Source organism: Cupressus sempervirens, chromosome 3 (assembly GCF_028749045.1).
Source record: "Cupressus sempervirens isolate cs-2001-9-10 chromosome 3, ASM2874904v1, whole genome shotgun sequence".
NCBI lineage: Eukaryota > Viridiplantae > Streptophyta > Pinopsida > Cupressales > Cupressaceae > Cupressus > Cupressus sempervirens.
The window spans coordinates 237,719,989-237,741,539 of NC_143120.1; the positions used below are offsets into that span (position 1 = coordinate 237,719,989).

General features: G+C 32.8%; 1 protein-coding gene across 2 annotated transcripts; it reads left to right on the top strand.

Annotated features, from left to right (window-relative positions):
- The first annotated feature begins 19,888 nt into the window (after window positions 1-19,888).
- On the top strand, window positions 19,889-20,834 carry LOC149565739 (LOB domain-containing protein 1-like). Of its 2 annotated transcripts, XM_089817248.1 has the most exons (3): window positions 19,893-20,167; window positions 20,318-20,430; window positions 20,603-20,834. In XM_089817248.1, exons 1-3 carry the CDS (start codon window positions 19,967-19,969, stop codon window positions 20,634-20,636), a joined length of 348 nt encoding a protein of 115 aa, XP_089673374.1. In that variant the 5' UTR covers window positions 19,893-19,966; the 3' UTR covers window positions 20,637-20,834. The 2 variants fall into 2 exon arrangements, with proteins under 2 accessions (XP_089673373.1, XP_089673374.1); XM_089817247.1 differs by having other exon boundaries at window positions 19,889-20,167; window positions 20,318-20,834.
- Window positions 20,835-21,551: the final 717 nt, after the last annotated feature.

Below are 21,551 nucleotides of genomic sequence, written 5' to 3' on the forward strand. Positions count from 1 at the left end.
GCTCTCTTAAAAATTAGGCCAACCAATGGGCTATTAGAGGAAGAGTTGTTATCTACTCATAAAAAAATGCTCAACCTTATTTAAATAAGGGTATTTGTTAAAAAGAAACCCTTAATTTTGGTGAGAGATCATAACAAGAAAATGATAAAGGGGTAAATTCAAATATATGCAATCAAAATGGGAGATTATGTTGGTTAATTTTTTAAGCTCATTTTTGGCTAAATTTTATGTATAAAAGGAGGCATTGGTCCTTTGAAAAATTATTTAGGTGATGACATGGAGATTATGAAAATTTGGGAATTAAATCATTTGAATTGAGGCATTCTAGAGGGATTATTCTGGAACCAAAAGGATGGCTAAGTGCTAGTGAGGAGAGAGAAAATTTTGGAGGACATTTTTTCAGTCTCGTACATCGGAGAAAATTAATGTTGATGTACTTGAAGGGTTTGATATTGTAACACATTGTAATTGATTTTTGGAGTTAATCGAATTGGTCCACCAGTTGCAGTAAGACTAGAGACGTAGTCCAAATAGGATGAACTCCAAGATCAAATTGTGTTGTGCCTCTTATCTCTAATTTCTTTTCTGTTAGCTAATTATATGTTATTCTTTTCTGCATTTTCAATTACATTAATTTTCTTTAGTAAGAGCATTAAAATAATTTTATGTTATTGGTTAGAATTCCTTGGTATCAATCCTACATTCTTCTTTGTAAATTCAATGGTTTTAAATACATAGCCATGCATTTACTTCTTGGATCGGGAAAGTATATCTGAATGTTGATATTAAGTCATAAAACTTATAGATCCTAAATCAGATCACTTGTACATCCTAAATTAAAATATGACATTTAATAAACTTGAAATTTATTATACTTGATGACATTTACGAAACTAAAATTCCACAAAGACATGAAATTAAAAATAATACATGTTAAAACATGAAACAAACATAACACATGTACGTGTACATACATTGTGTGTGGGCAATAACTTCATAAAATTATTTTAAAATTACTTGTCTAGATAGAGCCTGGTGGACTACATGATATACATAACTCTAGGTTAAATATAGAACTAGAGATTCACTATATAATTTAATAGGTATAGTAAGTCATGATCATGGCTAAGGTTACTTGGGAAACAAGTAGGACTATGGTTAGAGTCAGAGTTAGTGTTAAGTTTAGAGTTAATTTTAGAGTTGGTTAAAGCTAAAACATTATGTAGGGTTATAGTTAGGTTTAGAGTTATAAAACTAGTACTACATATTATTCTTAAACTAAACTTACCTCATACCACACACAAATTAATTTGATTAGGGTTGGCATTCAAGGTTAATGTAATATCATGATTATAGTTTCTATTATGGTTCTAGGGTTAATTTTAGGGTTACATGGTTTAGTATTAATTAGATTGAGTTTAGAGGACCATTATTAGGGTTTAATCACGATAAATTTTCATAAGTTAGGGTTAGGAAAATACTTTGGGCTAGGGTTAAAAGAGTGTGTGTTCACAATAGTGTTCTATGTTGAGTAAGTTGTTATGGTTAGAGTTAGGGTTAGTGTTATAAAATTGTGTAACTTATATAGTCAGATCATTAGTGCTTAATATTAGTGTGATATTTACATTAGCATTATGGGTAAAATTATGATTAGGTTTAGGATTTAGATTAAATGTCTTGAGAGTAAGTTAATATAATTAGCCTATTACCTAGTTTAGCAATACCTATGATTAAAAGGTAAATATGTTATGGAACTATAGAGCTACATGTTTAGGCTTAGAGTTAGGATTGTGGTTAGGATTTCTAGAGCTTTATCATTAAAATCATGATCAATGTTAGAGAAAGTTAATATAATTTTTAGGGATCTTTAGGATTAAATGTTTAGGGTTAGTGTACAAATCTAGATTGAAGTTTCTAGCTAGAATTCATATAAATTAGCTTTTTCTTTTTGGGTTAAGAAGTGAGGATCATGCTATAAAAATTTATAGTTAGTCTTCACATCATGGTTAGGTTTAGGGATAAATTTTGGGTTAAAATGATATAACTTTATGTTTAAAGGTTTAAGTTTCTATGGTACAACTTTTATTTTATGGTTATGGTTAGAATCAACCTGTCAATTCTAGGGTAAATATATAATGTTTAGAGTTACTTGATTAGGATGAAATTTACATGAGCATTAGCATTTTTTTCATGACATTTCTAGGGTTAGGATTGCATGATTATATTTATCTAAATTAGATTAGGTTAAATAGTCAAGGTTTAATTAGACTTTCAAGATTAGGGTGAGGAGGTCACTTGGTGAAGTTTATAAATTAGGGTCCATATGTGTGACCAGAACTAGTTGGAACTAATGTTAAAGGGTTAGTTAATTGAAATAAAATTATTAGAGGCAAGGTGAAATTTAAACACACACACACACACACACACACACACACAAATACACACACGTATATATATATGAACACAAATTTTAATATATTACAAGTTCATGTGTGTACATTAAAAACTTAAATGTATGTGTGTACATATCCACAATATGTATGTATACATAAATGTATATGTACATGCATATATATATATATATATATATATATATATATATATATATATATATATATATATATATATATATATATATATATATATACATGCATATATATATATATATACATGCATATATATATATATATATTCATGTATTGCACGTATACATGTACATTCAATATGTATATATATTTATGTGTATATATACATGGATACATGTATGTACATATATACATATATGCATTTTTACACACATGGTATATATACATTCATGATATATATACATACATGCAAAAGAAATATAAAATAAAATTAAAAATGTATAAAATAGATAAACCAAGAAAAAATCATATCATTTTCAAATGTTAGTGATTTCAAATGCCTATCTTCTTCATTGTGCTTCCATTTGAAACTATTTGTCACAATTGAAAATGAATTTTCGGGTTGCACAAACCTTTTTTCAACATTTCCTTTCATTTCTTAGTTTCGATTGAAACTATATTAACTAATTTTGATTGAAAATAATTAATATAGTTTTGATCAAAACTAAGGAGCCCAATGATGGGTTTAACAAACCCTAGTTAGGCTTCATAGGTCTAATTGAAACAATATAGAAAGTTTCGATTGAAACTTTCTATGTAGTTTTGATCATAATATTCTATGTAGTTTCATTTTGAACTACATGACCCATAAAGTTTCAATAGAAACTTTAAATTTTATTAGTTTCAATAGAAACTAATATGTTTCTATTGAAACTTTAAAAAAAGTTTCTATTGAAACTAAAAAAGGAAAATTTCATGGTCATGCAATTTTGGAGGAATTTCTTCCTCTGAAAAAGCATAACCCACTATTGTGAGTTCACCCTACCTAGACTATGAAAGTAAATGTCGATAAAACCACTCAACACTTATTGAGAACTTGATTGGAATGAACTAAGGTATAATACATAAATACATCATAGAAGCAATGACTACACTAAAGTAGATAGAGAGTAAAAAGAAAACTTGTGTGAGGAATGGATAAAGTATGTAGGATATGGACATGACTATATCTCTTAATGCTTCATTTCTATTTTTCAGTAGATTCATTTTGGTGAAATTGAGCCTAAATATCCTTCATGATTCTAAATATGTAGAGTGTGGAGACCTTTTATACATGTGTGATGATGGCCATATATTTGTATCAATGAAGAGAAATAGCAACTGTCCTCATTCAATGATAAGCTATCTTTGATTCAACCTCCATAACAATGTAGCCATAGATTACTTTCTTCCCATGTGCATAGACAGAAGAAGAGTAGTTAATTGTACATTGTTATGTTGAAGAGTGTCATTGGATCTGATATTGAAAGGTAGAAAATATCATAGATCACTCTTATTTATGTTACTTTCTTACCATTGTAGGAGTTTACAGCCCTTGGAATGATGATCTTAATTGGTCTATTGTAAAACCTCTAAGAAGGTGATATTGTTAGATTAGAATGTTAAAATTCTTTAACAAGGTTACTTCTAGAAGAGTGTAGATCCTACAAAATCTAGAGGAATATCATGTAAGAAGGTACACTTAATAATATTTTATAACCCTTAATCAAGTAAGCTCCTAACAAAAAGCATTCAAAATAAGTACTAAATTTGTGAGCACCATTCTCACATTGTAGTTTTTACCCTAATCAGGTTTCTATGAGATAAATTCTTGTGTTATAAGTTTATTTAAATGGTTATACTATTTATTTAACTAATAAGAACACTATAGATATGACTAGATATTATCAATAAACTATGAGGAGAGGAGAAAAATAAGAAAGAAATAGTTAACTTTGTTGATAACTAATTCACCCCCCACCACCCACCACCCCCCCCCGCCCCACCCCCCCCTGCCCGCCCTCCAATGCTTCATTAACCAAACCTATACCTACATTTACCACTCAAGGTATCTACAGATTATTATGTTGAGTTGGCCAAGAAGAGATTGTTACTATTATGTCTACAAACACATTTGAGCTTTTATATTAAGTTAAATAAACTTAGGTTTGGTAACATATTTGTTAGAGTGAAAACAACCTCCATGCTAATATGAGAAGCCCTATGAGCCTCCCTATGTCTTTGTCAAATATCGATGAAGTCTACCCGTATAGCTTTACCATCAATTCATTCTAAGAAATTCTAAACATGTCTCCAAGATTAGCAGAAAACCGATCAATGCCACCTTTATTAAAAATGGCATCATTCAATTGAACTTTCTCTTTCCATATTTCTTTCAATATTAGAGCTTTTCAGCCATTACCAATCAATATTTTGCTACCTTTTCTAAATATTCCTTTTATTTTTAAGACATTCTTCCTCAATGAAGAGCATTGAATAGAGCTTTTCCTATTTAGAAGGAGACAAGATGGACATATGACATATATTTGGCCCTTATAATTTTAGCCTACTACTTAGTTCTTTCTAACAATGACCACCCTATCTTGGAAATCAAATCACTAATCATACCCCTAATACTTCTAATTCTAATACCCCCTTCTATTTTAGGTTTCAAAAATTTGTTTGAGCTAACTTACACCACTTTCCTCTTATCCTCTACCATATACCAAAGGAAATTATTTTGGATATTCTCAAGTGCATCAACAACTCTAGTAGGTATTAGCAAAAAAGATAGAAAATACACCAGAATACTTTGCAGTCACACTTTGAGAAGAAGTCTTCATCCCCAACTAAGGAGTTTACCTTTCCATCCTACCAACCTTTTTTTTAATTCCTGTAAGATCTCATTCTATAATTAGGGAGGGGGTTTAAGGGAGTTAATGAGAGCCTCAAGTTCTCATAAGAAATATTAGCAATGTTATATTCAAGCACTGACAGTATTCTAACATGAAATTTAGTTTTAGTATAAAATAAAAATATCTTACTCTTGTGAAAATTTATGTGTTGTCTTGATAAAGAATAATAATAAGACAAAAGTATTTTCCATGGTAATACCTCTTCATCCAGAGTAGCACCAAAAATGAAGTCTTGAATGGTCCTTAACACCATTTATAGAATTAGTTTGACTTATCTTATTTATGTTTCTTTCTATAACTTCAACCACAATGATGAAAAGATATAGAGATCAAGGGTCCCCTTATTGTAGCCTAGTACTAGTAGAATAAAAACTCTAATAGAACACCATTGATTACCATTGCATACTTAGTAGTAGTGACACAAATCATTATCATTTTATCAAATCTTCCCTTGAAACTAAATTTAGTCAAAACTTGATCTAGAAAGGCCAATATCACCCTATCATATGCTTTTGATATATCCAGTTTAAGGGCCATAGTATCTCTTTTATTAGCATTCATTAATAGTACCAATTTATGTGTAGTAATTATCACATCCGTTATGTTTCTCCCTTCCAAAAAACCTTTTTGATGTTTTGAGACAAGTTTATCTAGGATTGGTTTCATTCTATTTACCTTAACTTTAGTAATGATCTCATGGATAGTATTACATAGACTTATCAACCTAAAGTAATTCATGCAAGTTGGGTCTCCTTTTTTAGGTATAAGAGCAATAAAAAATTAATTATTTTTTAATGCAAGAGAACCATCCTTAAAAAGATGACAAACTTCTTTGAATACATCTTCAACCAGTATCTCCTATTATTCATGGAAAAAGGCCAGAAGGAACCCATTTGAACAATGAGACCTGAATCCTTGGAAAGATATCACACTTTCAAATTCTTCCCTATTCATCGATTTCATTAGATATTTATTGTCTTCAGCTAAAACTAAAAAAGGAATACAATCTAACATATCACAAGGGTCATTCATGCCTAAATCTTGGGTCCATTTTTCAACGAAGTAATTGATAGCTTTTGTGTTGATATCCACTTCTTCAATAATAGTATCCCCATTAGCTAATGTATGGAATGTGATAATGTTTCTGCTTCTATGTTTCAAAGTGGTATGATGGAAAAATCTTGTAATTTTGTTACATTCTTTCAACCACTGAACAATTGATTTTTATTTCTAGAGATTTTCTTCCTGTGCTGATAGAGAAATCGAATGATCTCTTAGGGCAATTTTTTGAAAACTCAAATTCATCATGATTGAATTCTAGGTTCTTTTGGGCTTCTCCATGTTTTTTTTTGAGATATTTATTATTCTCATAAATATTACTAAAGGAGACTTTATTCAATTTTAAAAACTTTTTCCTTGATCAAAACTAGTTTCAAGCTTAGGTTTATTGAAGGAGAAACAACATCACGATTATTTCACTAAGATTCAATCAAATCCCAAAGCTTGTGACTAGATAACCATGTATTCTCAAACCTAGAGGGACAAGAAATATTCTCAAAAGCTCTCTATTCAAAGAGAATAAAACTATGATCAACACATGTATGAGGTTTAGGTTCCAAGTGAAAGTCATTAGTATTAATCAAGTTAGAGGAGAGAGGGAATCTATCAAACATAAATTTTATGAGTCCCCCTCTTAGTTCCACATCCATAAGACCAATTTTTTTTAAAAATACTCTCCCAAGTCTACCATGTTATCTGAGAAGTCTTCAATACCACCCAATTTCTCTGAGGGATGAAGTGGGGTATTAAAATCCCCTACTATTGTCTATTTTATTCATACCATTTATCATAGTTTTCTAGAGTAGTTTCATCTTGTCTATATTATTAGGTTCATAGATATTTTCCATATTCTAAGACTATCTCTTAGCCAAATCATGAGATGAAATAATAGCAACATTAGTAGAGTTTCAAATGATAGCTATTCAACTTGAAGAACCAAGGGTATAACTTGAAACCAAAGAGGCCCCGGTTAGAGCCTTATCAAACACTTCACTACCATTTGAATTTTCTAGAATCAAAAAAATGTACACATTTAGTTCTTGTAGAGAACACATGAGAATATGTTGTTTCGAGTGACTATTAAGAACCCTGTAGGTTCCAAGATAAAATTTTACCCATTATAAAATAAAGGAGTTATTTCTTTAATTTCTGACACACCAAAGAAATTATCATTATCATGAGGTTCTCAAATCTCATTTGCCCTTTAGAATTGGGTTTATATCACTAGCTATTATCTTTAGAAGGCCTAACAAGGACTCATAGACTTAGGTCTTGCACTATGCCCCAAAGATTTCACCACTTTTCTGCCCTTTCCCACATCTAGTTTTGTTTTTTTTATTGTCTACTAATATCAGCTATAACCCCTCAAAATTCTCATTTACTTACTTGGACTAGGGGTTCCAAAAAAATTCATTAGCTTCCTTACTTGTAGGAAAGTGAGCATCCTCTTGAAACTTAAATTGAGCCCTAGCATAAAGGAAGAGGTCATTGGTAACACCACTAAAATTTATTAGATCTCCTCAAGAGGAGGAAGCTAGGAGGTAAAAACACCCCCTACAAATGAAGAGGTAGGTTGGAGAGTGTTCACAATTTCATCAACGATCTTCTTCTACACTAGGGTTAGTAGTGGGCCACTATCAATCTAAAGAAAGGGTTGACCAATTAGATGATTATCACTAACTAGAAAAGAGTTTTTTGTGATCTTAGGGGTAATAGCTGAGTGAAGAGGAGGGATGCATTTTGACAAATTATTCTCAACACCTTTCAGGGGGACCACCATCTTGTCAAAACCCAACATGTGCGACAAATCCACATGTCCATATCTCTCACAACATACATAAAATAAATAAATAATTTTTCATTAAAAAAGGGTTGGGCATAGGAACCTTGTTTAGAGTCAATAGTCACATTTGAATGAAGTATCTTGTTCACTATAACACTAAAATAGATCCTAGCAAAGAAAAGAGAAGGTTTACACTCAATAATTTTATCCATTAACAATAGGGAGCCAAAAGAATACACAATACCTTTAAAAACATCCTTATTCTAGAACTTTAGGGGGAGACCTCAAAATGGGGGATACAACACCTAAATATATTATTGGATTAAACTTTGGTTTCCACTTGTGAACATTAATGATAATTTTAGAGTTGGCCCTTAGGGACCAATGGTCATTTCTTAGAAAAACAATGAGAAACTCCTTGATTGCAAAGGATAGCATTGGTATTCACACTACCTTTCAAGTACCAAATAGTGGAAGACCATTTCCTAACCTATTCCATAGGATGTCTAAAAAGAAGGAACCTTCCTACTAGAGAGAACTCAAAGTTGTTAATGAATTGATCAATAATTTCATTAGGAACAATAATGGTACTTACCTTAAAAATGTAGGCCTTGGGAGGGGGAGACATTCCAACCCCTAAAACTTTGTTCATAAAGGATCCAACAAAGGATTTACTAGAAATGGAGACACTAGTAACCAAGCTAATCAATTTTCTAGAGGAAAAGCCTCCAGTCATAGAGTAAGACTCATCCAGGGCCAAGGAGACTAGAGGGGAGCCCTTGAAATCCCCATGTCCCACTAGAAGAGGCATAAAGCCAAAAAAGGTGGGGAAGGACCACTCAAATACCTAATAAACTAAGAGAAGGGAGGGTCAAACACTAGAGAATAAGAAAAAGGGTTGGCCAAAGGGCTCAGTTGCAGAGTGAAAAATAAAAATAAAAATTGTCATTTCTTGAACAAATGACATGCTTATGTATTTTTAAATGGGTTGATTCGTAGTCTAGCTCAATTATAGAAACTGAACTAGTCCTTAGCATTTAAACAAAGAAGATAATCAATAGAATAAAACCTAAAACACCAAGACCAACCAATGAGAGAGAGGAAATTCTTGGGTACATTTACATTTTCTCTATGCTAGATCAAATTATACTAGTCTCATTTTGAGTTTCTACCATGTAGATGAAAGGGTCAAACTCTCTATTATCTTACATAATGAGATTTGTTGTACTTGTTGCACAAAGTCTTGAGGAGTGAGACACCTAGAGGGAAACACTCATGGAAGAGGTTTTCTCATATAAAGAAGACCCTTGTCTCCTTTGTGTCCACTCATAGGTTCCTTCAAACTAAAAAGAGGGAGACTATGCAACCTTTTCCATCTCAGTGATGCAATTTTCAACCTTGTTGACATTTGCAAAATGTTGAACCTACATACCATAGAGAAAAAATACCAAGAAAGGTTTATTTGGAATCTTAGAGCATAGATTAAACATGTCAAATAGTGACAATATATAATTTTGAACATAGTTGAGCTATTAATGATAATAGTCAACATGCCACAACTTACCACTATATATCTTCTTGGTGTTGATTAATTCTAACACCTCATTGACATTCTCCTCTAAACTATAGCTATGAATGAAGGATTCATAATTTTAGTTATGATGGTTAACCTATATATGTCTTTCTACATGTATCATTACATGAATTAGGGATCTATGGATCAAATTTATATGTACCAAATCTATCTACGATTCTTCTAATTTTGCGCTGACTTCTAATGTGACTTCTAGAGCCTTCTATTTGGTCGGTGGATGCCTACTAGCACTTTCTAGAATGTATTCCTAATCCTTAACCCTCTAGGATCTATTTAAGAACATTTTTGGCATTGTAAAAGGCAGTTCGAAGTGGAGTTTGAGAGGAGGTATTGAAAGGAGAAATTATCTCCGGATTTATACTATTGTAAGCCCTTAGGGCATGTTTTGAAGTCTATTTTCTCTGTACTAAATGTATTAGCATTTTCTCATAGTTAATAAAATTGTCCCTTTCCTGTTGTGTCCATTATGTGCTTGGGTTGTGTGGACATCAAGTGGTATCAGAGCTAGGTTTCCTGAGTGTGTAGATAGAGCGCCAACTGTGAGGTAGTTTGCACAAGACTATGTGGTTGTGGGTTTGAGTTAAGAAGATGCCTCCATGAAGAGAGCATGGTGGAAGGGCTGGAGCTATTAATCCTGAGGAGGTTAGAGCCCTCCAAAGGCAGGTACAAGCATTGCAGGAGGAGCTCCATAGAGGAACAAATATTGCTGCAGGCGACGAAAGTGAGGATGACAATGAAGAAGAAGAAATTGGAAGAGAAGGGGAATTTGACAGGGAAGTTCTGAATCAGGTAGAGGAAAGGCTTTTTAGGGCCATTACTAAGTTTAGAAAAAGACCTACAATTGATGTGGGTGTATTTTCAAGAAATTTGAAACCAAATGAGTTGATTGATTGGATCAATGAACTGGAAGAATACTTTGAGTATGAGGATATCAGGGACCCAGATAGGGTTAAGTTTGCAAAGGCCAAAATGAAAGGACATGCCAAAATCTAGTGGCAAGAGGTTTAAATGGAAAGAAACAGAAGAGGAAAGGAGAAGATCACAAGGTGGGATTGTATGGTGGACAAATTGAAGAAGCAGTTCATTCTTGTTGATTATGAGATTAATTTGTTTAAGAAGATGCATGGGTTAAAGCAAGCAGGAAAATTAGTCCAGGAATATATAGAGGAGTTTTATCAACTTCTAATTAGAGTGGGGCATGTAAACAAGGAGAAGGTTTCTTGTTATATCAGAGGGTTGCGACCTAGCATCCAGGAGGAATTAAGTTTGGTAAGAATGACCAACGTTGAGGAGGCATACCAGTTTTCCCTACGAGTTGAAGAGAAGCTAAATAAGAGGTTTGAAGGGAGACAAAGAGGGCGTGATCAAGGAGGAAGAGGTAGTGGTAGGTCATTTGGAGGCCGAAATGAATCCCAAAAGAAGAATGAAAATGTGGGTACTACCAGGAACCAGAGGAATGAGGGTTTCAATCACTCCCGAGATCAAGACTTTGGAAATTAGAGAGGAAGAGGTAGAGGACATGGACAAGGAAGAGGATTTTTTGTTGTACCTATTTCCATTGCAATGAAGAAGGTCATTGTGCCTTTGAATGCCCTCAATAACAAGGAAGGTCAGATAGGAGAGCTGAGGGTCAAGCTAGGGTTGCTCATGTGGGTGAGGATGCACAATCATCACATTTAGAAGATGCAAAAAGAGGAGAGACTTTGGTAAATGAAAGGGTCCTACTAAGTGGTGAGATTGAACCCAAACAAAGGAGGAGTTTATTTTATACCAGGTGCAAGTGTGATGATAAATGTTGTGATGTGATCATTGATGGTGGTAGCACTGATAACTTGGTATCAGAGGAGATGGTCTCTAAGTTGAAACTCAAGAGGGAGAAACACCCCTAGCCCTATCAAATTTCTTGGGTGAAAGATGATCATAAGGTCCTGGTAAGTGGACAATGTTTAGTGAAATTCAAAATTGGGAGTTACCATGATGAAGTTCTCTATGATGTTATTCCAATGGATGTTTTCCATCTATTGTTGGGAAGATTGTGGCAGTTTGATAGGCATGTAGTACATGATGGTCATGCCAACACATACTCTCTAACAAAGGATGGAGTTTGCCACAAAATGAAGCCCATGAAAAAGGAAGGCGAAAAGGTATGTAGCAATGCTAGGATTTTTCTTGTTGATGGAAGGAAGTTTTTTGATGGAATGAACCATCAGCGTATGTGCTATGCTTTGATTCCTAGGAAATATGAAGAAGGATGGAGAGTGGAGGATGTTTATAGACTCTTGAGCTATAAATAGGATAACCATCAAGTATCGGTTTCCTTTGCCAAGAATGGATGATCTTATGCGTTTCTTGAGTGGAGCTCAGTACTTCACAAAAATAGATCTCAAGAGTGGTTATCACTAGATACGGATTCAAGAAGGAGATGAGTGGAAAATAGCCTTCAAGACCAAGGAGGGTCTTTATGAGTGGTTAGTCATGCCCTTTGGATTGACGAATTCCCCAAGCACCTTCATGCGGCTTATGAATGAGGTACTTAAGAAGTTCTTGGGAAAAAAATTTATTGTCTATTTGGATGATATTTTAATTCTCAGCAAGACTTTGGAAGAAAATTTATTGCATATTCGTAGTGTCCTTAAAAGGTTAAGGGAAGAGAAACTGTTAATTAATTTGAAGAAGTGTATCTTTGCAAAAAGGGAGTTAGTCTACTTGGGGTTTTTAATATCACTCGAAGGTCTCAAAATGGATCCAAAGAAGGTAAAAGCCATCTTGGAATGGTCTGCTCCAAGGTCTACTACTGAGGTAAGATCGTTCCATGGTCTGGTTAGTTTTTACAAAAGGTTTATTAAGAATTTCAGTGGCATATGTGCACCCCTAACTAATACAATAAGAGGGGATAGAAAAGTGTTCAAATGGATTGCGACAACTACGAGAAGTTTTAAAATGGTGAAGAAGAAGGTGACAAAACAACCTATGTTGGCACTTCCCGATTTTAGAAAGGTGTTCCAAGTGGATTGTGATGCTAGTGGCAGTGCTATTGGGGCTGTATTAAGCCAAGAAGGTAAGCCTATTGCATATTTTAGTGAAAAATTGAATGATGCGAAAAAGAAGTATTATGTTTATGATCAAGAGTTCTATGCAATAGTTCAGGCCTTAAAGAAATGGAGACATTATTTATTGCCAAAGGAATTTGTTTTGTATATTGATCATCAGGCATTATAGTACCTAAATAGCCAAGGTAAATTGAATCAGAGGCATATGAAGTGGGTAGAGTTCTTACATAGCTATACATTTGTGTTGAAGCATAGAAGTGGAAAATTTAACAAGGTTGCAAATGCATTAAGTAGGAGACAGTTGTTTCTTACAGTAATGCAGGTTGAAGTAGTTGGGTTTGATGAACTCAAGAATCTGTACCCTAAGGATCCTGATTTTGCTGAAGCGTGGAAAGCTTCTAAAGAGCCTGTTGTTGTAGATAGAACTAAGTGTTAGACTATCTGATTTAGGATGGTAGATTATTCAAGGGTAGTTAATTATGCATTCCAAGGAGTTCCATGAGGGAAAATTTGATTAAGGAGAAACACAGTGGAGGGATGGCAGGGCATTTTGGTCGAGATAAGACCATTGCCATTCTTAGAGAACATTATTTTTGGCATCAAATTTCACAGGATGTGAAGAAGTTTGTATAGAGTTTTCAGATTTGTCAAGTTGCCAAGGGATTTAGTCACAATACTCGGCTATATCAGCCATTGCCTGTTCCATCAAAGCCATGGGAGGACATACGTATGGATTTTTTTCTTGGATTGCCAAGGACACAAAGGGGTAATGACTCAATATTTGTGGTGGTTGATAGGTTCTCCAAAATGGCACATTTCATTCCATGCCACAAAACTCATGATGATGTCCATATTGCAGACTTTTTTTTTCAAAGAGGTGGTAAGACTACATGGTCTCCCAAGGAGTATAGTTTCTGACTGAGACACTAAATTTGTGGGGTATTTCTGGAGAACATTGTGGAAAAAGTTGGGAACACACTTGAAATTCAATTCCACACATCACCCGTAGACTGACGGCCAAACAGAACTAGTAAACAGAAGTCTAGGCAATTTGCTAAGATGTTTAGTTGCGGATAAGCCCAAGGGATGGGATTTGATTCTACCACAAGCGGAGTTTGCTTACAATAACTCTGTAATTGGAGTACTGGTAGATCACCATTCCAAATTGTATATGGAAGTAGCCCAAGGACTACACTAGAATTGAGGAAGATAGAGTTAGGGGAGAGGACAAGTGCTGAAGCTGAAGAATTTGCTAGACATATCAAGTGTCTACATGGGGAGGTTCAGGCACACATTACCAAGATGAATCAAGAGTATAAAGCTAGGGCTGATCAAAGGAGAAGGCATAAGGAATTCCAAGTAGGGGATCTAGTCATGGTACACTTACGAAAAGAAAGATTTCCAGCTAGTACTTACAACAAGTTGAAAATGAAGAAATTTGGCCCCTGCAAAATATAAAGAAACATGACTTAGGAAATGCATATGAGGTCGAGTTACTAGATGGTATTCATATTTCTCCTATTTTCAACATTGCAGACTTAACAAAGTATCATGATGATGGTACAGATGAGGAGCCGATGTTAGAGCCATGTCCAATTCCTGCTTCTAAGAAGGAGGAGATAGATGATATTCTAGATCATCATGTGGGCAGGAGTACAAGAAATAGGCAATATGAAGAGTATTTGGTCAAGTTTCCCATTTGGGATTTCCTCTACCATTCATAAAGTGATAGGGTCACTTTTCAATTTACCCTAGGTGTCTGATGCAGGAGCATCCAGAGGTATAAGGGTAATCCTGTGTCACCCAAAAAACTGTACTTAGACTTAGTTTCTGTTTTAGGTGTTTTCATTTCTAGATACCCATTTGGGTCAAATAAAGGTTCCAACTCTCATAGTTCCACTATCAGTGTTCTAAGATAGAGTTTTTAATAATCTTGGGATACGTGTAAATGCCAAAAAAAATAGGAGTATGTAATTGAGCCATCATTTTGGTGAACTAGAAGGTGTAAATTGGTTGGAAGATTTTCATTGTAATTTAGAGCATTCCAGAAAAAGAATTAGGTCAAAAGGCCCCACGGTCTGGAAGTTATCACAGTTTTTCAATTTTTGGAGACATCCTAAGAATGCTTCAAAGTCAAGTTAGGGGCATTAAATGACCTCGAACAGGGCCAAAAAATGGGGACGAGTGAAGCTAGTCCATAGGCTATAGAGTGCTTTGAGAGCTTTTTGGAAATGTAAACGGTTCATCAATCGAAGCTACAGTTCAAAAGTTATGCCTCCTAGAAGTTCGATTACCATTTCTAGATTCTTCTAATTTTGCGCCGACTTCTAATGTGACTTCTAGAGCCCTCTATTTGGTTGATGGATGCCTACTAGCACTTTCTAGAATGTATTCCTAATCCTTAACCCTCCAGGGTCTATTTAAGAACATTTTTGGCATTGTAAAAGGCAGTTCGAAGCGAAGTTTGAGAGGAGGTACTGAAAGGAGAAATTATCTCCAGATTTATACTATTGTAAGCCCTTAGGGCATGTTTTGAAGTCTATTTTCTCTGTACTGAATGTATTAGCATTTTCTCACAGTTAATAAAATTTTCCCTTTCCTATTGTATCCATTTTGTGCTTGGGTTGTGTTCCCATCAAGATAATTGTATGGCTTAATAGTAATAATATTGTTTATGGACTAATATTCCTTACTATTTCTAAGGATATTTAATATCATATAGAGCATTTTGAGTGCCTTTTCATTATTGGACCAAAATCTGACAACCATACAAAGACATTAATTCTTTTTCTGGAAGTGATGTTTCCTTGGATAGCTCAACTTATATAGGAGATACTAAGATATTAGTTGCTTGATCTTGTATGGAAAAATACTTCTCCAATGATCAATTTATCGATAACCCTAGTGAACATGTTGTTTCTTCGGAGATTAGAGTTGTTTCATTGAATTGATTCTTTCTAGTAGGATAATTTGTATCTGCCAAATTCATTTTATTGAGAACATTTCTATCAAGAATACTAGTTTTGTTTGTAGAATCCCTCACTTGGACCTAGATGACAGTATTGACTTCATATATTTTGTCTTTGATGAAGGTGAATCTTCTTCAATTGTTGTGAGTAAACCTTTTCTTCCTTCTCTAGATGATCATTCTTTATAGATTGCTACGAGTTTGGTTGCATTTACACAATATTTTGAGAGGATCTTTGTGTATTTTGAAGAGATACATGAGTCTTTTGATTTTTTTCTACATCCAATTCTAATAGCTTCTACATTGTCATATTTATTGATGTCTAGTTTTATTATGAAAAATTTCAAGATCAAAATAGAAGCAATGGAGCAAGTTTTAGAGACATCATACATATGGACATTTCTTCCTGAATATTCTTTTTAGGATTAGGGAGACATTAGTCATACATCTTCATATTTACTTCTCCTTAAAGGGAATAATGTTATTTGGAGATCAGATACCACTTGTCACACATAGTTTCAAACATCTACCATTGACTACATTATGGTGGGTCAATATTCTCTTCAATTTCACTTTCTTGATGATCTTCTTAGGGTGAAAGAACTTGTAGTACTATAAATTTTCTCTTTATTAATATATATTTTTATGGGGGTTTTATTCCAATTGTGTTTTCCTTCTTTCCTTTCTACTTTAAATAGGTTTCCTTTTCTTAGTTAGAATTCAGGAGGGGCATGGGGGGTTGGTAACATTATAACACCTTGTTAACCATCTACTCTAATTTATAACTTTAAATAAAGGTTTTTTGTCATGCTGAAACTATACATGGCTATCCACATGTATAACTTCAATAATTGGGGATGAAATGTACATGTATTAGTTCTATCTAAAGAGTTGTTGATGTTTTGATGCACTTGGTTGTGATTTATTATTTTGCACAATGATTAGTTTTATATTATTTGTAATTTATTTTGTTAATAATTAATGAAATACATTCCTTAGTTCTTAGATCTATGTTTTCCTCAATTTTTATCTGTAACATTTTCCTTTTTATTTCAACAAAGATCTAATTTAATTTTGCAAATTTAGTTACAAAAAAATATAGATCGTAGGATACATAACATATCAACACTAGGGTCATTTTTAAATATCATATATACCAAGTTAAACTTTAAGATTGTTGACTATTTAATACTTTTATTTGAAAAATGAATTTGATGGCTAAAACATCTACCACATTGATAGTAAATGGATATTGAATAACACTAATGATGTCTTATATCCATCTATTATGTTATTAGCTTCAAATTATATCTAGTCCACTATGATTGTATGAAATAAATATATCAATGTCTATAGAATGAAATTGTTGATACTAATGACATTCATGTAAAAAAAAATGAGAAGTAAAAGTGTAAAAATAGGCAAGAAGGTCTCACCTTAAATATGACTAGTGGAAAAATTCATTAAGCAGATACATTTATGTGACAAATGCAATTTGATACCACTTAAAAGCCCATGACTAGTCAAAAACCTTATGAGTACAAGTTTTAAGTCATCTAACTAGACTTAATGCAATCACAGAAAAATACTTCCATCTATCACCTCCACAAATGATGATAAAACAATAATAGATCGTATTTGTAAACTATAAAAATACATAGGGAAATGAATGCCCAAGACTACCCTAGACCTTCAAATCACAACAATTGGGCCAAACAATGACCTAACCAATACAAGGGCCAATAAAAACACCTCCACAAGTTCACATATAAGCAACACACCCTCCATCACTTATCACTTCTATCTGTATCTTCAACATTTTCTCCCCTTTGGAAAACCATCATAACATTCTCCTGTGTCCACCAAAATAATTAGCTTTCAACATTATCTAAAAACCAACACTATATAAAATTTATTCTAATAGAATTTAAAGAGTCAAAATTGACCGAACAATAAAATCCATTAGATTTTCACAATCTATATTGCTAGTTCTTAATCATTTTAAATTCCACTGTGTTGTAGTTTTCATTAATATTCAAGATCACATTTATGATTTGTCATCAAATTAATAAGAATGAATGAACTTAAGAGATATGACTACTTTCAAATTATATGGATAAAAGAAATGCAAGGAAAAAAAAGAAGAAAAAAAGATTATATGTATGTATGTACATATGTATTAAGTGTATATATGTACATATACATACATGTATGTGTACGTGTACACACACATATATATCAAAGTAGAATAATTAATTTCATTTATTCCAATACAATTATAAAGAAAATAAAAAATTAAAACTTTTTAAAAAATTATCATTAAAAATAAATATTTCATTTTAAAAAATTGTTGAACCATATTCGAATCAAGTTATAAATTCTAGAGTCGAAAACACAAGAGTTTTGACATATGAACATGGAGAAGTTGAAACTGTGACGCAAAGAGTCACTTAACCATCCAAATCAAGCATTTCAAACATGTGATTTTTGAAAATTTGAATAGACGTAAGACGTCCAACCTCCATGTGGAAAGTTTATTCCTTGTCAATTAACGAGTGTCGTACAACAGTAATCGGTGACCCAATTCAGCACATGCTTATGTTGTACAGCTACATCAATTTCAAGCGAAAAATTGAGAAAGCAATTAAATATGTACAATTTAAGAAACAAAAATTCTTCAATATCAATTAAACAATTTATGATGGTCTCTTACTACAAATTTACTTTCTTCTTTTCGAGTTATCCGTTATATTCATCCCTTCATCTCAACCCACAAATAACCTCTAACATCCTACTTTTCATGATGAACAATATTTCTTTGGGCAAATCTGAATATATTGAGACCATTATAGCAATCTAAAATGAACTCACTCGCCTAAATGATAATGGAGGATGGATGAGCTAAGAAAGAATTCGTATGCATATCATAATTTCAATATTTTGTCATGTTATAAACTTTTTTTTAATATACAAAAATGATAAGTTTGAATAAAGGAAAATATTTAGGTTAAAGAGGATATACTATTTTGAATATTTTAACTTTGTATTTATTAAAGTTTTATGTGGAAATTCTAAATCGTTTATAAGTTTCTACATCAGTTTTGATAAGTCATATTTCTGTTACTATGGTTTCAAGTCTACATCTACATTCCTTTTGCAAGCATATGCAAAATAACCCAAATAAAATGTCACACCACTTCTAAAAAAAGAGAACCCATACTTGCACAAGTGATGTGGCATCACATCATTAATTTCATGATACTAATAACTTTAGTATCACAAAATTGGTACAATTTATAAAGTAATTTCATTATATAGATGTAAGTATCAAATTAATTACTATTATAATAATTAGAAAACCTTTAAATATTAGATCTAAACAAATCAACATTTGCAACACTACTAAACCCAAAAATTAACTACACAACATTATAACAATATCTGATTTCAAGATATCTCATTATGTAAACACCCTTTAAAGATATCTCCATGCAAAAATGTAAAAAAGCTTGTTGAAAAGACATAATAAAACTAATAATAATAAAGACATAAATACAATGCTCACACCCCCATCAAACATAACCTAGATGGTTAGAGATTTATTGTTGTCATGTTAAGCCTTATCCAAATAAACATGATTTAAGAATTAAAATATAGTAATATCTAGATGAAATGGGGTAATTTGAAGATGTTGATTGGTTAAAAACAAAAAATCCTCGTACAATTATCACATACAATAACATGAAAGAGACAATCAAACAATAAACGTAGCATTATAAGTAGATTTCTAGCTACATAAAATCAGCCGCCGTGTTGAATGGCATAAAAACAAATCCATATATCATTATCATATACAATATAAAAAAGAGACAATCAAACAATAAAAGTACCATTATAAGTAGATTTCTGGCTACATTATTGCTACATAAAATCAGCCGCCACAACTTACTTGATTTAATGGAATTTCACTTCTGATAGGGCTCCTTATACACCATTCCCCTTAAAGAAAAAGAACGAAAAACAACCTTTCACTTCAAACATGAGGAAAATGTGCACTGTACACCTGTAATCTGAAAGGCATAACTCTTCCAAAGGGAGACCAACACTATCAGCTATATAGTCCAATTATTTGTTGTTTATTTTACAAGACTCTCTGCTCTGCTAGATTTATTCCAAAAACCTTATAAAATATATGCTTTGCTGTTCAATTCTAATGGATCAGAAACCCCAAGAGAAGTTTAGAGTTGTATATCCTTGTGCTGCCTGCAGGATTCAACGAAGAAAATGTGGAGATAAATGTCTGCTTGCTCCTTATTTCCCACCAAACGATACCCCCAAATTTTTACTAGTAAACAAGCTATTCGGAACAAGCAAGATTGTCAAAATTCTAAAGGTACATGACGAATGTGGTTTTAGGGTTTCTGATCTATTCTTTTTCTAAGTCTTAAGAAATAATGTAGTAGTCTTTAGTATTAATTCTAACAAAAAAGTAAGAACCGTGACTTGATCTATCAGGCATTCTTGTTTTGTTTTGCAAATGCAGGAGGTTCCGGTTGAGAAGAGATCAGATGTTGTAAACAGTTTGGTATATGAAGCGAGTGCAAGAGTGGTTGATCCAATCTATGGCTGCACAGGGGTAATTTGTCTACTAGAGAGGCAAGTATTAGACTTGCAATCACAATTGGCAATAAAACAAGCAGAGCTCTTGAATGCACAAGCTAATCTTGTTTCTCTCATGACTTCATTTTATAATTGTGGTGAAGTAGGATCTACGTTGGGTATTATCTCGGATTTAGTACACCATAATGATGACTTCATGGTATTGCAGGATGATATTGATCTGTTTGAGTGGAAAGGCATGACCTGCTCTTTTTGATAAAATAATCTTCACTCAATTATAATATCTAATAGTAAGCTAGTTGCGTGCAAGCCGTGTAAAATTCAAGTGAACTTTCTCAACATTGTACAACCTTTCGTAATTGGGAACTACATATTTTCAGAACTTTAAATTAGTTTTTGAAATTTTAATAAAAGGCGACTTCATACTTTTGTATATTTAATATTTTTTTGTATATTTAATGTCTACATGTAACCTAGAATTTTTTTAAGAATGAGTTTAAAAAATGATGGAGATCGAATGTGATGATTACATTAAGAGTAGAGAGCAACTAGATATTGATGAAACTACAATAAAATCTAATTAATATCAATTATTGTTGGACAAAGTCATGGTTATTAAGGATGATTGAAACTTTCTGAAATATAAGATAATGACAAGTGTCCTCATTTTTGTTGTTGGATGGTAAGGATTCAAATATTAAAGATCGATCTACAGTGGAGAAGCCTCTTTCACAAGGGGAAGGATGAGATTGCAATGGAACTATGTAGAGGAACAAAACAAGATGGGTGATTCCTTTGTTCTATTTGACATAATATCAAAGGGCATGTGAGATGCAAGAGGGTTTTGGCTTGCATATAAAGTCCATACATAATTTCACATGTTTTCTTCTAAAAGTTTTGAGTGGAATTGACTAATATTATTGTACATAATTTGGAGATTAATTAGTCAAGTAAGCATCTCAAAACTTTAATAAAAATTCACTAAGATTAGTGTGCACCACTTGGAGCTCAATTGGCTGAAAATGTCTATGAAGAAAGCAAAAAAATGAAAAGTGTATTTATAGAGAACTTATTTAAATAAATATCTAGATTTAATTTAAGGTTGAACATAAACAAAATAATGGTTATATGTTTTTAGGGTAGAAATTTGACTGGGA

Bases quoted from the DNA above. Each gene is read 5' to 3' on its own strand.
- LOC149565739 (XM_089817247.1), top strand. From the start codon at position 19,967: ATGCTTTGCTGTTCAATTCTAATGGATCAGAAACCCCAAGAGAAGTTT. The intron at 20,168-20,317 runs GTACATGACGAA...TTGCAAATGCAG, and splicing joins AGATTGTCAAAATTCTAAAG to GAGGTTCCGGTTGAGAAGAG.